Below are 19,702 nucleotides of genomic sequence, written 5' to 3' on the forward strand. Positions count from 1 at the left end.
TCTCAAATTTCAGGCGTTTGGTCCCAGGCCTCATTAAGGCTACAGGCTGTATCTGTATCTGTGATACTACCAATACACTTTCTGAAAGTTTATAGTCTATAGTCACAGTTGGATTGCAGCACAAACAGGATGTTCTACAAAGTATTTCAATAGTGGGGAGCTGCTGTGCAAATTTGAAGTGTCCTGTTTTTCCCCTGTGCCTTTCCTTCACAGCTTTTAGAAGGCTTTGGCAGTGCTGATGCAGTGTAGGGAGCCAGACACCAAGTCTGGAAGCAGGGTGTGATCACATCTTCCTTTTTTTTTTTTTTTTTTTCCCCCTAGAAATGAACCAGTGCCTTGGCTGCTTTTGAAACTGAACTATTTTTTGTCTTTTTTGTCTAATTTTTGTAAACTTGTTTTCATACACTGTCCTACTGAAATAAATGTTGACTTAAAATGGACAGATGGTATGGGTCTTACATTTGCATTGATCTTACTTGACTGTGTTTTCTATTTTTTTTTTTTTTAAAGTATATTTATTGGAAAGCACTGGGGATAGGGAAAAGTCAGACATTTTACAGGTCTTGTAAATGAAAAAAAAAAACAACAGATGCTTACATAAAGCATCTTGTCAAAAGTCTTCTATAATGTCATCTAGGCTAACAAAATCATTTTTAGGTAAGTATGCTCTGATGTGGGCTTTACTTAAAATAATGGTAGGTTGCCTTAACAGAGATAAGAATGTATATGCGTTTTCTTGGACCTTTGCATCAAAGCAATTTAGTGTCATGTTTCCCGGTCAGTACAAATAGCTGTCACTCAGATGAGCTGATACGCTGTTAGAAGAAGTCAGAGCGCACATGCCCTTTGGTATGGTTGGTCTGTGTTCTCTGAGTATCTCTTGCATTCAGAATGTATTTTGGTGCCATGTTTCTCTTCAGTATATTTATTCCAATAGTCTTGAGTCATATGCTGATAATGACTGTGCTAATAGCAGTAAAATAGTATCTTATTTTAGAGTTTTGGTGTTTTTAGAATCTCTTTTGTTGTTGTTTTATTTATTTAGAAGTATATTTTAGTGAAGGCTTTAGCCTTCTCTATTTACAGTGTTGGAGACAGAAGTTCTCTATTTCCTCTCTTTCTTCCTCGCTCATCACAGTTTATTTTATGATGTGAATGAGCACGTTGATGAGACTTTAGTTCAGTTGCATTCCTGATGAAAATTTACACTATGTTAGCATTACAATAGGATGTTCTTAGTTATTGATGCGACAACTACAGTATGAAAACTCACTGTTAGCTTTATCATAACACTCATGTCTGATGCTCCAGAACATCGTCATAAGGATTTAATATTCAAATGCAGAAGTAAGGTTTCTGCATCATAGACCTTTGTTCTCTTAGCATCTCGAGTACACATACTATCCTTTTCTATGACAAGTGCATGTCTTTGGTATTCTCTTTAGTAATGCTCCTGATTTGTATACATTCGTTAATCTCATCATGTGTGGTGTATCCAATACATGGACTACATTTGATAGCGTGATTTTTTTCCATCTGGCTCAGTAAAGCTTGGAGCGTCATCTGTGTTGTAATTCTGTAGTAACAAGAGCAGTTCAATCATGTATAGAACTTCTCTTCTATTTGGGATTATCTTTGTATGTATAATTGTTCTGTGTGTTATTTAAAGAAAGATAGCATGTAGCCAGTATAAATCTGCTTCTATGCAGCAATCAACATAGAAAATGCTTGCATTTTATTTATGCAGGATAAGACAGGGAGTCTGTCATTATTTCTTCTGCAAACTAAACATAAGCATGGAAATACACAGAGCAATTACAATTAATAGCTCAAAAATGAAAGATTCTATACAATTTAGAATAATATCAGCTAAAGTATTTTTAGCACATTATGAAATATTGGCAGCGGAAGCTGAATTCCTCCTTCAGTCTCCTTTAGTTTCTGGCAAAAAGCTCCTCAGAATCTTAGACTTGTAAAAATGGGAGAAAAAGTTCCTGTAAAATTTTCCAGTACTGGAGAGATGATGGCACTGCATACTTCCACTTGTTTCATTAAGGACAACATATAGTCTAATTCTGATCTCAGCATAGGTTTCATTATATTTTAACATAACAAAAGCCTTTAAATAGTTTATTTTGCTATACAGTGTTCTTCTGTACGTTCTTCATCTCCCATTCTGTATCTCAGTCAGCAAAAAATACTTTGAAAAATGTGAGAGTTCTGACAAGACAAAGAATGGAGGTGACAGAAATGAAGAATGATAAAGAGAATGGATTATAGGGGAAGATCAAAAGTTAGGTACAGCAAAAGAGACTTCTTGTCTTCATTGTCCAGTTTTCAGGCAGTAATGATTTTCAAAAGCTTCATCATTGGCATCCCAAAGAATTTCAGGAAAACTATCTCAGTAGCTTTACATCCCTATTGCATTCAGCTTTCTCTGCTGACAGTTCTTTTTTTCCTGTGTCAATGAGTGGAAATTTGCCAATTCTTTATTTCCTCAGCATTCTTTCATAAAATCTCAGTAAGTTTCACCCAGAGTTTTGAAGATGGATGCACACTTTCAGGTTTGGAACAATAACAACAAAAAATAGTGGTTTGTATAAGGGTCACTGAAGATAGACAGAATAGGACAGAGGTCGTCATGCTGACTCCCACGTGGCCTTGTTGTCTTTAGTTCTCCTGTACTAACATCATCATTTGCTGGCTGTGACTCTTAGGAATTTATATTAAGGAACACTTCTATCAAATCAAGAATTGTCCTTTCCTCACTGTGAGAAAAGAAAGAGACGTTAGTTGTTTAGGTTTCCTTTACTCCTTCAATAAGCCTTGTGTTCACAGTCTTTTATAGCCTTTTAAGCGGAATTCCCTGCTAACATATGCTCAGTAAGTTCCTCAGTATCTGGAAGTCCTATTTGAGATGCTAAACTTTACCCTTTTGTAAAACAACTGTTACATCTTTTCTTTAGAAAGTAAATTCCTCCAGTCTGGAAATCTTGTCATTTATCATGTGTTTAAAGGTCTAGTATTTGTACGTTTGGGCAATATTCCCTTGACACTGTTTACTTTAAAGCTATAATATACAGCTAATATATACAACTAGTACAATATTTACTAGCTCAAACTGCCACTCAAAGAGTTGTTATCTCTATCCCTTAGCACTGTTTTTTCACCAAAACCAAATCATATCTTGGAGTTCATCCCAGAGTTGAATAGCGTCCCATCTTAATGAACACTAGTTTCATAGCGCTTATGTTCTAAGTATAACTTTTCTTTCAGGAAAATGAAATTAAATAAGTAATTAAATATGTTTATAAGTCAGTTTATATATGTGAAACAAAAGCAGTCTTTGTCTCTTTGAAAGATGTGTAGAACCGTGTATATACAAACTCCCTTGCCTGCTGTGTGATGGTTAATAATCATAGAATTGCTGAGGTTGGAAGGGACCTTTAAGATCATCAAGTCCAACCATTAACCTACCCTGACAAAAACCACTTCTAAACCATGTCCTTAAGTACCACATCTACCCTTTTTTTAAACATCTCCAGGGATGGTGAATCCACCACCTCCCTGGGCAGCCTATTCCAATGTTTAATAACCCTTTCAGTGAAAAAAATTTTCCTAATATCCAATCAATCTCCCCTGACATAACTTGAACCCGTTTCCTCTTATCCTATCACTTGTCACCAGGGAGAAGAGGTCAGCCCCCATCTCTCTACAACCTCCTTTCAGGTAGTTGTAGAGGGTGATAAGATCTCCCCTCAGCCTCCTCTTCTCCAGGCTAAACAACCCCAGCTCCCTCAGTCGTTCCTCATAAGGTTTGTCCTCCAGACCCCTCACCAGCTTTGTAGCCCTTCTCTGGACACGCTCCAACACCTCAATATCCTTCTTGTAGTGAGGGGCCCAAAACTGAATGCAGTACTTGAGGTGGGGTCACACCAGTGCCGAGTACAGGGGCATGATCACTTCCCTAGTTTGGCTCACCACACTATTCCTGATACAGGCTAGGATGCTGTTGCCCTTCTTGGCCACCTGGGCACACTGCTGGCTCATATTCAGCCGGCTGTCCACCAACACCCCCAGGTCCTTTTCTGCCGGGCAGCTTTCGAGCCACTCCGCCCCAATCCTGCAGCGCTGCATGGGGTTGTTGTGACCCAAATGCAGGACCTGGCACTTGGCCTTGTTGAACCTCATACCATTGGCCTCAGCCCATCGATCCAGCCTGTCCAGATCCCTCTGCAGAGCCAACCTACCCTCAAGCAGATCAACACGCCCGCCTAGTTTAGTGTCATCTGCAAACTTACTGAGGGTGCATTCGATCCCCTCATCCAGATAATTGATAAAGATATTAAAGAGAACCGGCCCCAGCACCGAGCCCTGGAGGACACCACTTGTGACCGGACACCAACTGGATTTAACTCCATTCACCACCACTCTCTGGGCACGGCCATCCAGCCAGTTTTTTACCCAGCGAAGAGTACACCTGTCCAGGCCATGAGCAGCCAGTTTCTCCAGGAGAATGCTGTGGGAAATAGTGTCAAACGCTTTGCAAAAATCCAGGTAGATAACATCCACAGCTTTTCCCTCATCCACTAAGTGGGTCACCTTATCATAGAAGGAGATCAGGTTTGACAGGTTTCACAAACCCACGGTTTGACAGGTTTCACAAACCCACGCTGCCTGGGCCTGATCACCCTGTTCTTCTGCATGTGCCAGTATATAACCAAGCATCTGGGCTGAACCCATGATTTGACAAAATAATTTGTCACAGAACATGTCAAACCAATAAGTTAGTAAAATAAGATATTTTTTGTTATTTTAAAAATCACTCATTGAGTCCTTTCTCACTTACTGCTACAACATTATTACATGAGATCATTGCCAGGTCTAAATTTCAAAGAGTTTGACAGAAAGAGGATTAATCAAATACACTATTCTTATGGCCATCTCTCTAAAGTAAGAAGTCAGTATTTTTGGTTGCTCTTTTCTTCTTCCCTTGTATTCACTTTGAAAGCTGCGTAAACTTGTGGGAAGGTGATGAATTACTTCTACGTCTCCCACTTGATTGACATCTAAAACCTTGATAATTCTGTGCTGCTGGGTAAGGCAAGAGGGGAGTGCGTGACCTTTGAATCATTGTTCACTGATGAAAAACAGTAACTCATACCAAAAATGAAGAAACCTTTTACCAGAAGTCTGTATGATTCTATTTTTTTGACAAGGAAAACAGATGTGTCTAATTTTTAACTAGCCACTAGGTGGCAATTGCAGACAAGTCAAGATTGGTTTAGGAGTGCCTGTACACACACACACCAGGATGGTATTGCTATGGTGATTTTGTTCATCTTCATATTTTCTGTATGTATTGAGCTACATGCTGCATTTTGAAAATTAGATCTTCAGCCTGCCTTGAAATTGTGTCTCACAGAAGTCACAGAAAATGACTGTTTGTTCCTTTACAATAATAAATAAATGCTGCTATGGACAGTGATTAATATGGCAATTTTCCAAAAGAGAAATCATGAAGGTTGTTTTTTTTATTTCTGCTGTGTAGTTTCTCATAAGTGAGTTGCCACCAACTTTGGAGGTACCAGACAAATTGAGAGAATTTGATGTTGTCAGTGCCCTCAGGACTTGAAGCCTTGTTCTGCATTGCAAGAATGCTACTTTAGGCTATTCTCCAGCAGCTTTGGCCTTTTGACAAAGGAGCAAACAGAGTGACACTTAAGGAAATAGCTCACTGAACCTGTGCTTATATTTCTTCTCAAATTGATTAACTGAGCGATGAGAGCACAATTTATCAATAGGTGCAGTCCCATGCAGAGTAAGAAAAGACAACTGAAAAAAAAGGAAAAGGAGTGAGAAAATTTTGAAGAAGTAAATAAACAGGAGGAAAAACACACTACAAGAATAAAAAGAAAAATGTAATTAGAGATATAGAATATAAAGCTCAAAGGAATTGCCATCTACCTATCTATTATCATTGTAATGAAGTCTGGTCTTGCAGACTGCGGTATTACTTCTGCTCCAGAAGTGATACAATGGTAGTCATCAAACAGATGCTGTGAATTTAAAAGCTTACTTTGTGTTTCATGGTGTAGAGCTGAGCTCTGGTTCTAAGAGAACAGTTGTGCCCTAATTATTTTCATAAAATTTCTGGAGAAGACAATACTGAGAGAACTTCTAGAAACTTTTGGATTTATAATGCTTCAGTTTTCACTGGAGTGCCACATTTCATGAGATAAGCTAGAATTTTGCTGCCCTGAACTTTTTTCAAACAGAAGAGAAAATCTGTGGTTTTCCTCAAATATTAGGAAAAAAATGATTTCCTGAAGCAACAGCTATTAGAGTAATTAAACCTGACAAGATCAGGGTCCCAGGAAATATTCTTGCTTATAGGAAATGCAACTAGTTTTTGCTATTTGCTGGCATTGATAGTCACAGTAAAATATTATTTAATTCCCCTATTGTCTTTATTTTGCTCTAGTGTTTGGCACTATGCCTCACTGTAACAGCAGGTGGATTAGTGGCCACATCAAAGAATATATACGTTATAACCTTACCTTGTCTAACTGCTTCCTTATATCTGTTCACTCTAACTCCTTGGCTGTTTTTGATCTTCTCTCGCGACTCATCCATATTGTATACACTTATGAACGGATACTCTTGTCTCAGTAGTAAGTATTGTCTCTGTTCTTATTTTTAAATAAATCCTTAGATCAGTGCAGGAATTAATCAGAATCAAATGTCCATGGTCTGCAGCCACCTCCATGCATTTCCACTTATTTCAGTAACTTACTGTTGTGTTGTTTTTTTTTTTCTTTTTTTTTTCTTTATCCCCTCTTCCAGAGAAGGGCAATGAAGCTGGTGAGGGGTCTGAAGTACAAGTATTATGAAGAGTGCCTGAGGCAGCTGGGGTTGTTCAGCCTGGAGAAAAGGAGGCTAAGGGGAGACCTTATCGCTCTCTACAACTACCTGAAAGGAGGTTGTAGAGAGGTGGGGGTCGGTCTCTTCTCCCAAGTGACAGGTGATAGGATGAGAGGAAACGGCCTCAAGTTGCGCCAGGGGAGGTTTAGACTGGATATTAGGAACAATTTCTTCACTGAAAGGGTTATTAAGCACTGGAGCAGGCTGCCCAGGGAAGTGGTCATCCCCCTGTACTCAGCACTGGTGACGCTGCACCTTGAGTACTGTGTTCAGTTTTGGGGCCTTCACTACAAGAAATACATTGAGGTGCTGGAGCAGGTCCAGAGAAGGGCAACGAAGCTGCTGGGGGGTCTGGAGAACAAGTCTTATGAGGAGCAACTGAGGGAACTGGGGTTGTAGAGAGGTGGGTGTTGGTCTCTTCTCCCAAGTAACAAGAGATAGGACAAGAGGAAATGGTCTTAAGTTGTGACAGGGGAGGTTTAGCTTGGATATTAGGGAAAAAATCTCCAATTAAAGGGTTATCAAACATTGGAACAGGCTGCCCAGGGAAGTGGTTGAGTCACTATTCCTGGAGATATTTAAGAGACGTGTAGTTGTTATACTTAGGGAAATGGTTTAGTGGTGGACTTGGCAGCGTTAGGTTTACAGTTGGACTCAATGATCTTAAAGATCTTTTCCAACATAAAGGGAATCTATGATTCTATGAAAGCCGTGAAAAATGGAAAATTCCATTTATATGATCAAGTAGTTCTTACTAATTGTGTTACAGGTTTACCAATATTATTTATGAAGCTTGTGTGTACATTTTTGCATGCATTTCCCATAATCAAGACAATACAATTCTTTTTCTCGGAGCTTTCATTTTAAGACATGATGCACCAATAGACTAATTTTTGCAAAGTATTTGTTTCTGTCTTTAATCTTTGAAGTTTAATGTTATGCTACAAGTACTTTACATATATATATATATTTATTATTATTTTTTAATTGCTTGGAAACGAAACCGGAGTCTTTCTATGGCTTTCCACACTGCCTCATAACATTGAAGGCTTTAGTTCTCTCTGTCAGAAATCATGTGAAGTAGAGAGAAGGCAACAGGGTACATAGATTAACCTATTACAACAATGTTCTAAAAGCAGAATCATAGAATTGCAAGATAGTCAAGTTTGGACAGGACTGCTCGAGATCGTCTAGTCCAATCCCCCCTGCTCAAAGCAGGGTCCACTAGAGCAGGTTTCTTGAGACCATGTCTAGTCAGGGTTTGAATACCTCCAAGGAGGGAGGCTTCACAACCTCTCTCTGCAGCCTGTTCCAGTGTTTGACCACTGTCACAGTACAGAAGGTTTCTTCTCTTCTGTTTAAATGGAATTTCCTGTAGTTGTTTGTGACCACTGCCTCTTGTCCTGTCATTGGGCACAAGTGAGAAGAATCTGGCTTCATCTTCTTTACACCCTCCCATCAAGCATTCTGACCAGAGGGGAAGGATCACCTCTCTTAACCTGCTGGTGATGCTCTTCCTGATGTGGCCAGGATGCTGTTGGCCTTCCTAGGTACAAAAGCTCATTGCTGGTTCACGTTCAACTTGTTCAACCAGGATCCATGGGTCCTTTCTGCAAAGCTGCTTTCCAGACTGTGAACTCTATGAGATTGTGGTAGCCCATTTCTCCAGATTCTTGAGATCCCTCCGAATCGCAGCACAGCCATCTTATATATCAACTGCTTCTCCCAGTTTTGCATTATCTGCCATCTTGCTGAGGTTGCACCAAGTCCTGTTATTCAGGTCACTAAAGGAGGTGTTGAGAAGTTTTGGCCACTGGGGTACTCCACTAACGCCTGGGTTGCATTTAGTCTTTGTGTCACTCATCAAAACCCTTTGAACCAGGCAGTTCAGCCAGTCTTCAGACCACCTCACTGTCCACTTATCTAGTTTGTACTTCATCAGCTTGTCTAAGAGGCTTTTATGAGAGATTGTTTTGAAAGCCATGCTAAAGTTAAGGTAAACAACATCTGCTGCTCTCCCTTCATCCACCAAGCTAGTCACTTCATCGCAGAAGGCTATTGTTGGTTAAACACCATTTCCCCTTTGGAAATCCATGCTGACTACCCCAAATCATCTTCTTGACTTTAATATGTTTGCAAATATTTTCCAGGATTATTTGCTCCATCACCTTCCCAGGAATTGAGGAGAGGCTGATTGGCCTGTAGTTTTCTGCATCCTCCTTCCTGCCCTCCTGGAAGAAAGAAGTGACACTCAGGAACCTCCCCTGATGATCACAGACTTTCAAACATAATTCAATGTGGGACCTTGGCTTCATCTGTTCTTCTATCGATTGGAACCTCTGGAAATGAATTTTGGATTATGGTGGTGTTGTTTTATATGTTTTTTCTATATTTTTTTTTAAACTAATGCTAGGATTTTCGTATTAATCATCCACTAGAATACCTTCATTTTTTTCCCTCACTCAGAAACAATGAAGAGAAGTATTAATAGTTAACTTTCACAACCAGTTTTTCCATCACACTGTTTCAAGTATATTCCTTCTCCTCTGTTGGAGCATAATTGTTCAGAGAGGAATTTTGGTTTTCTGTAACTTCTAACAAGCTGTGGATACCCTTTTCTAACAATAAGGGCTGAGAGTCACGTCTTGGATTGGATCTGTGAAGGTTTTGAAGAAATATACTTTAAATAAATATTTAAAAGCAAAATACAGTCTGTATTATGTAGTCCAAGGTAGTAATAGTCATTTACCAAAGCCACATCAATCTTCCACTTTTGATACAATAAAACTGTCACCTAATTTTTAACTCAAGCAGAGGAAACCTTTCCATTGGGAAGACTCTTCTGAGGTTGTCTCTTTATTTCTCCATCCTTTTAAGTATCTAAAGTTAAATTCATCTCATCAAATCTAAATCTTAGAAAACAACATCTCCAAAGGAATCTTAGGTCAACTTGTTGTAAGTATGTGTCATATCCAGATAGACTGAACTACCCACTGGAGATTCCTGTCTTTGTGTACTGACTGTAGAGGGATTCTAGGCAGCTAGTGTAGACCAAAGACTAGCCTAAAGATGTCTAAAATTAGATGAGAGGATTCTATTAAGCTATTCTAATAGCTTAAAGATGCGTATTACCACTTTCATGTTTCTTGAGGTACTTTTTTCCTGAAGATTGTTCAAATTATGAGTTGTCAACTAATTTACAAGTGAAAGTACATTTTGAACTTGCAATTACTTACTACTGTTTTTCAGAATTAGTAACACTTCTAAAATTGCATAAAAGCAGGCTTTCTGCATATGCTATCAGTGAAAACAAGATGGCAATATAGTGATTTATTTTTACTGTTGTAGATAGATTTTGAAATAAATTTTTATTCATTTCACTTTGCTCAGGATTTTGAAGCTAATGAGTTAAGGAACAATAATCAGTCTATTAAGTATATCTCAATACCACTATAGAGCCCAATGAAAAGTCCAAATAATGATCTCTACCATTAAAATGATTCAAGTCAAAATTAAAATGTTGTGATTTTGTTTTTTCAATGTGTAAAATTGCGCTCCTATGTTCATGTCCAGGTACATAATAAAGGACTTTATTTTCTAAACTTGTGAGGATCTGCTTGCTTCTTTGGCCACTTAAACTGCATATTATTCCTATGTATAAGCACTGATCCTCCTCAACTTGTTATTGATAGAAATCGATAGTTATCAATATAAATGTTAAATTTGTGCACAGATTAAATAACCATTTATTTCCAAATATGGTTAATAGCATTACAATAAGCATTGCCACAACTGTATTTTAAAATGTTTCTAGAAACTGAAGAATAAATTATTAAAGATGGCAAGTGTTTCTTGTGGGTCAAACTTCATATTGATGGATTGAGAGCAGCGTTCCTACTGTTATTTCTAGTCCTGCATGTTTGTTGATAAACTTAGTTCTCACTTTTAACCTTGACTGATGTGCTGTAGTTAATAAAGAGCTGCTGCTTTATTTTACCATGCATTTCCAAAAAGCTTGAATAGCTATTAGAAAAATTTCTAGAGGCTGAAGAAGAATCTGTTCCCTTAGCTTAAGGCAGGGTTCACATGTATTCTTGTCTTGAAAGTAATGCACCGTATCTAAAAAATACAGGTTAAAATAAGAAGAAAATTATTTTTATTGGGTTACTAATTATATTCCATGGTGCATCCAGAGATTAGGATTTGGAAAGGCTGCTAGTGAGAAATTGTTCTTACAAGCTTCCAATTTTCAAGGAATTGCAAATATTCAAAAGTATCTGTGGTTACAAAAGCTTGAAGATTCTTTTGAAAGGTAAAGTGATTAATCCTATATGGGGAAAACGTTTTTGCTTTAGTTTCACTAATGTTCTTATGCTGCTTATAAACTGTTCATAAACATGTTTTCATAAACTTTAACTTACTAGGCATTTTTCTTCTTATTTGTAGAACATTCAAGGTATATCTAAACATCCAATTAGAATTATGAAGAAACAGTACATAAAAGGTAAACTATGTTTTTATTAACATGAGAAGGCAATTTTTATCAAATTACTTTAATGAGTCATAGTATTTTGAAGCAGAACAATATTTCCAGCATTAAAGAATAGAATACATTATTGATGCTTTGTTATACATTATCATTTAAACCAATTACTTTTTGCTGGTTGTTCCTGCAAAAAATTTGCTGTTCCAGCACTGATCTAAATAGTCACAAACTTTTAGATTTTTGTTTGTTTGTTTGTTTGTTTCCTTGACTGTCTCACTGTTCCTTTTTCCAGATGCAATTATGCATCTTAACTCCATTAAATATCCTAAGGATGATTTTGTGTGCATTCAGCTTGTAAAGCTTTTCCTGAGGAGATGTTAAAGCTGGGTCATTGTAATCAAACTCACAACTAAAAAGCAGTAGTTAGTCAGATGTGTTGGGTTTGATAACAGAGCGGATTTAAGGCAGATGATTTGGAGAGAATCAAAGTAAAGTCTAGAAAAGCATGAGCCAAGTGAAAAAGAGAGAAACTCACAATAGTAGAGTCAAATGTAAGAGAGAGATTTGCCAACATAAATTCTCCTTCTCGAATGCCTACAGCCATAGCTGCGAAACGCTGCTCATTTTTTGCACTTGGTTCTGAGATAAGGGCAGGCTTGGCTTTTCACAGCTATTCACTCCCTGTGTTTGAAATAATGCAGATCATAAAACAGGAGTCTATTGAAGACAATGTAAAACTTTGACAGCAGTTTTGTTTTATTGACCCGATTCATTTTTATAAGTACGTTTGAAAAGTTGTTATAAAGTTGTGTGAGCAGTGGCTGTGTAAATCTGAGCTGCTGTGCATAACTATGGCACATAGTTACGTCCAATCATATTGAATAGTCCAATCAATTTTTTAATGATCTTATAATATGTGCTTTTCAAAAATGTATTTCTAAGTTTTTCATTCCTGTATCAAGACACTTCTATGCTGATCAGATTAATTCTGTTGTATTTCAAACCACCATCCCTTTCTACACCAAGACAAGTGGTATTCCCAGGATGCACTGAGTTTCTAATACCTGGTCAACGTACGTTATTGCTTTGTGATATTATAGGGGATTTCTGTCGTTAGAATCCATGTTCTCACTATTGTGTTCCCCTACCACCTGTAACTCAGAATTTGGTTATTAAACAAATTCTATATTGCTGCAGCATGTTCAAAGATGAGAAAATATATTTTTTTTCGTTCATCTTTACAGACCCTTCCTTATCTGAGTGCCTCCTTTATTAAGTGATCTGTGAATAACGTTAGTTATTGTAAATATCTGTTAGCTATTGTTTTGGTTAGAGTTTGGGTTTTGAAAAAGGAGGAGAAGTAAGCGGTACTGCAAGGATGGCAGAGATCAGGATTTGCACATGACTGATAAAATAAAATGATTGTGATGTTGGCAGTTGGTGCTCTGCTAGGTTGCTTACATAGCCATTTCTGTGGTTTTAGTTGTGTGCTTGGTATGTTGTTTACAACCTCGTATGATTTGCAACATGATATTTTTGGTCTGGGATCGGGAACTTAAATGTCTGTCTCTTCTCTAGGAAAAGAAGAGGAAATAGAAACTATTTCCCCAAGAATGCTGTTTGTTTCAAAAAAAGGATATACGTTTTTAGCAGCAGGTAAGATAGAATGTATTAGTATTCTCATGCATATTAATGTTCGCAGTTCTGTCATCTCTTTTTCCCGTCTCCTTTGCATGACATATTTTACAAGGCTGTCAAATCCCTTAGTATCAATTAATATTGTTATATGATGTATACTCCTTAGCGTGCTTTGGAAGTGGATGATAGGTAAGCCTTGTCAGTAGAAACAAAGAACCAAGAAGATTAACTGACACCTGAAGATAATGAAGGAATCAGACACCTTGTGATCTGTAGCTGGAATATAACTTCTTCAGGATGAGCTTTTTACAGGCATCTTGATTTTTTGAGCGCAAGGAAATTAACAGACCAGGCTTGGATTTTAATTTGTGATAGTTTGGTTAAAATGCAGGTATGTTTTTATTTTAGAGCAATAGACTTATTTTAACACTCTGTTTTCTAGATTTTTCACATATTGAGTTAAGGATCCTTGCTGATTTATCATCTGAACCAGAACTTTTGAAACTGTTCCAAGAACCTGAAACCACCGATATCTTTTCCACATTGGCTTCTCAGTGGTAAGAGTAATTGTTGCATTTTTTGATAGTAATTAGACAAAATAGTAAGAATAGCTGTAACAGTTGCATTACTGCATAGTGATAACAAAAGACTGTGTTTTGCTACAGTATCTATCATTAATACTGTTTTAACGCTGTGAATTAGAATTCCTTTCTGTCTTTCTGAGCTTTTTCTTCTCCATCGTGGTAATTACTGTATGTCAAAATGTTGCAATCCAACTGACCAGTATGAGCCTTGTGACAAAAGGTATAATACACTGACAACAGTGCATGCTGATAACCAGTTCTTTTTAAAAATCCAGAGCAGCAGTTAAGCAGGTTATCCATCTGAAAAATTGCAGAACAACTTTTCTCAGTAAAAGTACAAGCATTTTTGAAACCTGCTTGTTTTGTTTATCCAGTAGAAGTATTGAAATCAAATTACATATGTACAAGAAACAGAGAGATTAGAGCTCATGGGATTCCTTTGAAACTCACAGGGTTTAGTGCTTCCATCTTCTGAAGGATGATGCGATACTTGGAAAAAGTGGTACTTCAGTAATTAAAAAAAAAAAATCTCCACTCCCAGATTATTATTTACTGATCTCTTCAGCATGCAGATCAAAAGATTAATTTACCAAAAAAGATGGAATATTAATTACTTATCTCTTTGAAGCTATTTCTTGTTAGTGTTTGTACAATGGTGATTCCTAAAAATCTTACTTGAGACTGGGACACCCCTCGTCCTCAAACATGCATGAACATTCAGTAAGTGACAGGATAAATGTCAAGAAGCTTATGGTTTGAACAGATAGGTCATAAAAAGATTGAATAAAATACTATAAGGTAAGCAGATTAAACAGAATGATGTCATATAAATGTTGTGCAATTTTTGTATTTTCTCTTTGTTCCACTCTCTCTCTTCTTTAATCTTTTGTATCTATTTTTTGTTGGAAGATTGTTAGCTGAAAATTAAAGCAAAAATAGATAGGATGAATTCATCAGTCCTGATCTAGCTCAATTCCTATCCTACAGTTTCTAAATTTTTGCAGGCATAGCCTTCCCTACACAGTATTTCCTACCCACTGCAATATTTGCTAATATACTCTGAAGTAGTTCAAAGAAAAAAAAAATGGAGCCCAAATTATAATTATCCTGCTACCAACAACTGAATTGGCGCTTGAGACACAGGTATTCTGGGAGAACACAACTTAAGGTCACAAACATCCCAACGAATCTAGCTGTGGAAAGATCACCTTTCTCTTCAGAGTCACTTAGAAGCTTCTATTGATATTATAATCAATTCTTAGCTGTAACATGATACCACTAGAACCTCGTGATGGAGTTAAATCCTTATTTTAGTTTGGAGGTTTATTGCAAATGTATGCATGAAGATGAGTCAAATTTTGTCTCAACTCTGGGCAAGACTCCAGAAATACCATTCTATTCATCAACCCCACAGCTCTTGGCAGCCATCAACCTCTTACAGTTGCTACACAGTAACTTTAAATTTAATGAAATATTACAGGCAATATTTTTATCAGACAGAAGTGTCATGGTGTGTCTACAAAATCATTACATAATGATTCTCCTGACTCCTCTTTTAAGCTTCAGGAAAGCTAATGCTTGGAAGTAACTTTCTGTTGAATCTATTATATGACTGTTAGTAAATACAGAAACACAAAAGGTGTGTTTAATCTCATCTAACCTTGGGTATCTGTTATACTCATCTCTGTTACCTGGAGAGATTCATTTGACCTATTGTTGATGTCCTCCGTGTAATAAGATCAATTGCACATTAAAAGCATTTACTCCTCAGCATTGAGAACAAAGTAGGTCTGGGGTGGCCAGCTCACATGTAGACATCTGTATTTGTTCTGACAAACAGGATCTCCTCTTGGATCACTTTCTAGTGAACTCACCTTGGGTTTTGGAATTTTGTCCTTAATTTATTTAGCGCCAAAGAGAAGACATAAAATCACAAGCTTCACAGATACTTTTCCATTCCAAATACTTATTCCTCTCTTATAGTCCACTATTCATAAATAAAATCTTTAGGGCAAATGATTAGTTCATTGACTTTATTGTAGTTGATTCCACCCTGTTGGTATTAAAATGAATTATGAGAAGGAAGAGCAAAATAAAAACCGAACCTTTTATCTCCTCTTGGTTGCCTGATTTTCTCTGATTCTTAATCCTTTAAAATCAGTGCGAGTGTTATACCAAGTGGCAGACCAAATGTTTTATTCTGTTTGAAGGAATTGCACATTGTTACTATTTGTAAATCTTTTCTAACACATTTTGGACAATTGGAAAACCCTGGCAAAAAAAAGTTTTTACTCTGAGAGATCTATAAAGAATGAATTAGTTTCTGAAGCTCCCTCTTGGAAGAAAAAAAATTAAGTTAATGTCAGTGTCTCGATAGCATTCCAGCTTCTGAATGCATGTCAGTTGGTATCTTTTAGCAGGTTTTCTGCATCTGAAAATCCTTAGACTAATGAATATTAAATCATAAATAGTAAATAATATATTATTGGACAAAAATCTGAGCCACACAATAGAGTCTAGCCAAGTTTTATACCAGTTTGTTCACTTTTATTTTTTTAAGCTTCATAGCTTCCCCACTGAAATGTATCTCTATTCCTTAGCTGTCCTTCAGACTAAAGCCTTCTATCTGAAATCCAATCTTTTGAAAAACCTTTACAGGCTTTTTATAGCATTTGGCAACAAATACACATGGTGGGCAGTTTCTGCAAAGAGGTTAGCTGTATGAGCTTCTGATTGAATTAAGATCTCTTATATATAAAGGCTTTCCTTTCATAATTTGATTAGGCATGCTCTGCCATGACTCTGTCTATCTCTGGGACCTTAGAGATGTATCTCTCTTTGAAACCTCTTGGATCCATGTCTCTATTAAACATCATTTGTATGCAGTCTTTACGGTGGTCAACCGTGCAGTGTAGAGATGCATAAGTATGTGTCAACCCAAACTATGTCTATATGTTACAGCAAAAGGCTGAATGGAGGTACTGACTTTCATGGTCAAATTCAGTGTCATGTGCAACACCATATCGAACCTGACAAACCTATCTGAGAGGCAATCCTCTCTGCAAGGCTAGGCTGTAATCTTGTATTCCTATGGCTAGCTTACAGAGATAGCTCATTTCAGAAGTAATAGAGCCTCCACCAATCTGGGCTTCCCTGCACTATGCTCAACTGTTTGCTGTAGATTCTGTAGATCCTACTGGCTGTAGATAGTTTTTTTAAGTATTGTGTGTACTGTTTGACAGAGCTGTCTTGAAGTTGCTATTCAGATAAAACTCTCAGAAGCTGGTGTTAACTAGTCAGTGTGAGTTTCTGGGTAATGTCATGCTTGGTCTCATGTGTTTTATCTTTAAAGTGCTTTTTTCACACAGGAATAAAGTTTATGGAATTCTGTTCCATGGAGTAAAATAAAAATGGTGTCTGTTGACAACTTTGCAACAGATTTGCTTCTGTTGGCTGTTTTTGCTAATGAGAAGTCCAAGCTTATCTCTGCCTTGTACATCCAATATATTTTCTGGTCACCTTACATAGTTACCACAGCTAAAACTAAGATGATATAAATACATTTTAGTGTTCACTTGTATATGCTTAGTATTATTCGTACTCTTATGTTATCCCATCTGTAATGATGATCATATGTTATTACCATCATTATCTTATAGTGAGTACTGTGTTATGGCCTACAAAGACTAAGCCTTAAATGACAGGTCAACACTTACTACTACAAGAACACAAAGAGTGCATTACATTAATGACCTACTTGCTACTGAACACATAGTAAAGTTTCAAGGCTTGCCTGAACTTTTGAAAGTTCATGATATAACAGATTCCAGGTACCTGCAAGATCATCTCGTCTTATATTGTCTTGATGTCCTATGACAGTTATAGTCCTTTGAAAGCCAAATCATCATCCCATGCTGAAGATGATGAGAGCTGTCTTGGCAGCTGTCTGACCAGCCAAGAGACCTAACTGCTGTAAAACATACAAATGACAACAAATCTCAGAATGAAATTGCTCTTACTTCTTTAATCAAATTTTTACACAATAAATGAAAAATAAATAATTATATTTAAAATGCTGTTGATGGGCATATCTGAAAATGACTTTAAAAGATGGAAGCTGAAAAATATGTTTACAGTCTTTTAGGTAGTCTGTGATTTCTTTCTTAATTAGAGATGCAGTGAGTACCAATCTCTTTCAAACTGTTCATTTGTCACCCTTTGTAGCAGGCTGTTGTTCCTCTATCATAGTATATACTCATATTGGCCATATTGTGTCAAAATCCAGGAAAAATATCTTGATTTAGGTAAGCACTTAAGCATACCATAAATATGTGATTTCATCCTACCTGACTGATGCGTACTTTCCTGCCTGAGTGCTTTTTTTGAATTGCAATAGCACTGCTTCAGAGTTCCTGTGACTCAAGTTTAATAACTATACTTAAAATATTTGGATAAGTCCTTTCCCCTGCTTCTTTAGAATCTGCCTGAGAGAACCAGAGATCCCTAGTAGTGAAGAGTTCAGCTGCATCTAGCAGACCATAGTGCTACCTGCTGTCAAAGGTCCTGAGGGCAGCCTAGCCACACAAATGCAACTATATTATTTATCGCCCTGGAAATAGCTTAGTCATTTTAATCTTGAAGATGTTGACACTATGTTCCAATGTTTAATACAGACATCTGTGATATCTGCAAATTATATTTACTTCCTATATTTTAGGTTCCTGAACCAGAAATAGAATACAAAACCCAACGTTGGGTTGCCAAACTCTGTGTACAGTGCCAAAGTATGCACCTCAAAGGGTGAAAAAGGCTATATGCTGAATGCAGAGTCATCTAAGAGAAGTTAATGAGTAATTCTAATCACAGAAGTTTGCATTTGAACTCCTCTTAGAAAGCTGGAGCAGAATGACAAGGACAGCCAGTGGTCCAAAGTCCATACCTGAAGATACCTGCTAGATAGGTAGTGTTCTTTGAAAAAAAGTGAGCAGGATTCACTCTTTTCAAGTGGCTCTGGTGCCCAACTGTTATATATGAGCTAGGTGCTTGGAAACCTCAGTTCACCTTTTTAAATCTTAGAGTATCCAACTCTACATCTCGCTCCTCCCAGGAAAATATAAAGCAAGATTAGACATTGTATGTTGCAGCTGAGATTCTGTTCAGCAAATATTGTAAAATTGAAATAATTGGATTTGTGTAGTTGAGAGAAGATATGATTTAGGGAAAACATTATAAAAGCATTCAAATATATAAAAGGTTATTGCAGAGAGTTGGGTAGAGAGTGAACTACGCACAAGGAATGAGCTTACACTGTTGTAAGAGATGTTTCAGTTAAAGAAATCTTTTGAATACTAAAGTAGATAAGTATGGAGATGGGTTGCCTATGAAGGCTGTGGAATTTCCATCATTGGAAGGAATGAGACAATTAGACAAATATTTCCAAGGATAGCTGAGGTGACTTCTCAGTCTCTCACAACGATGTTTTTATGACACGATGATTTTATTGCACATTGTGTAGAGCATTCAGTTGGAAAGGGATTTTCTTTATTTCAGTCCCATTAGGGTTATTATTTGGTTTTTACTTAGTGATTGTTTAATTCTGTTTGTTAGTAGTAGCTACAGGGACAAAAGTCAAAAATTTATGACTCTTACCTGAGAACTCTAAATAAAATAGTGAGTACTTCCATGTTTCCTTTCTTTCTGAACTCATGAATTATGCTTTTTTTGTTTTGCAGCGGCTTGGGTGGGTTTTTTTTTTTGCACAGTATCCCATTTCCACGTGATCTTGGAGAATGCCAAACCTAGATTGTGGCCTTGCAATTAGAGCATGCTTTAATTGCATGTCACTGGGAGGCAGACTTGTGGAGGTCAGTCCCATCAGGTGAAGAGACAACTGAGTTGCTGTCCCTCAATAGCCAGGCTGCTACCTCTTCCAGGTGTGGAAGAGGTGGTACCTCTTCCACCTTATAGTAAGAAAAAGCCAACAAATCCCAACCTGATAACCAGAAGCTATCAGTGTGAATAATAACGTAATCGGATTACATTTCCTAGATTGGGTCCTATAAGAATCACA

At 37.2% G+C, this 19,702-nt stretch overlaps 1 protein-coding gene across 1 annotated transcript in view; it reads left to right on the plus strand.

Annotated features, from left to right (window-relative positions):
- The window catches only part of POLN (DNA polymerase nu), a 110,139-nt gene that overhangs the window by 39,401 nt on the left and 51,036 nt on the right, over positions 1-19,702 (plus strand). Inside the window, exons 16-18 of the mRNA XM_054203011.1 lie at positions 11,371-11,428; positions 12,989-13,066; positions 13,491-13,605. Of these exons, the coding sequence (XP_054058986.1) occupies positions 11,371-11,428; positions 12,989-13,066; positions 13,491-13,605 (251 nt within the window). The remainder of the gene's footprint in view (positions 1-11,370; positions 11,429-12,988; positions 13,067-13,490; positions 13,606-19,702) is intronic.

The sequence above is a fragment of the Rissa tridactyla genome, chromosome 5 (genome assembly GCF_028500815.1).
Source record: "Rissa tridactyla isolate bRisTri1 chromosome 5, bRisTri1.patW.cur.20221130, whole genome shotgun sequence".
In the NCBI taxonomy this organism is placed as follows: domain Eukaryota; kingdom Metazoa; phylum Chordata; class Aves; order Charadriiformes; family Laridae; genus Rissa; species Rissa tridactyla.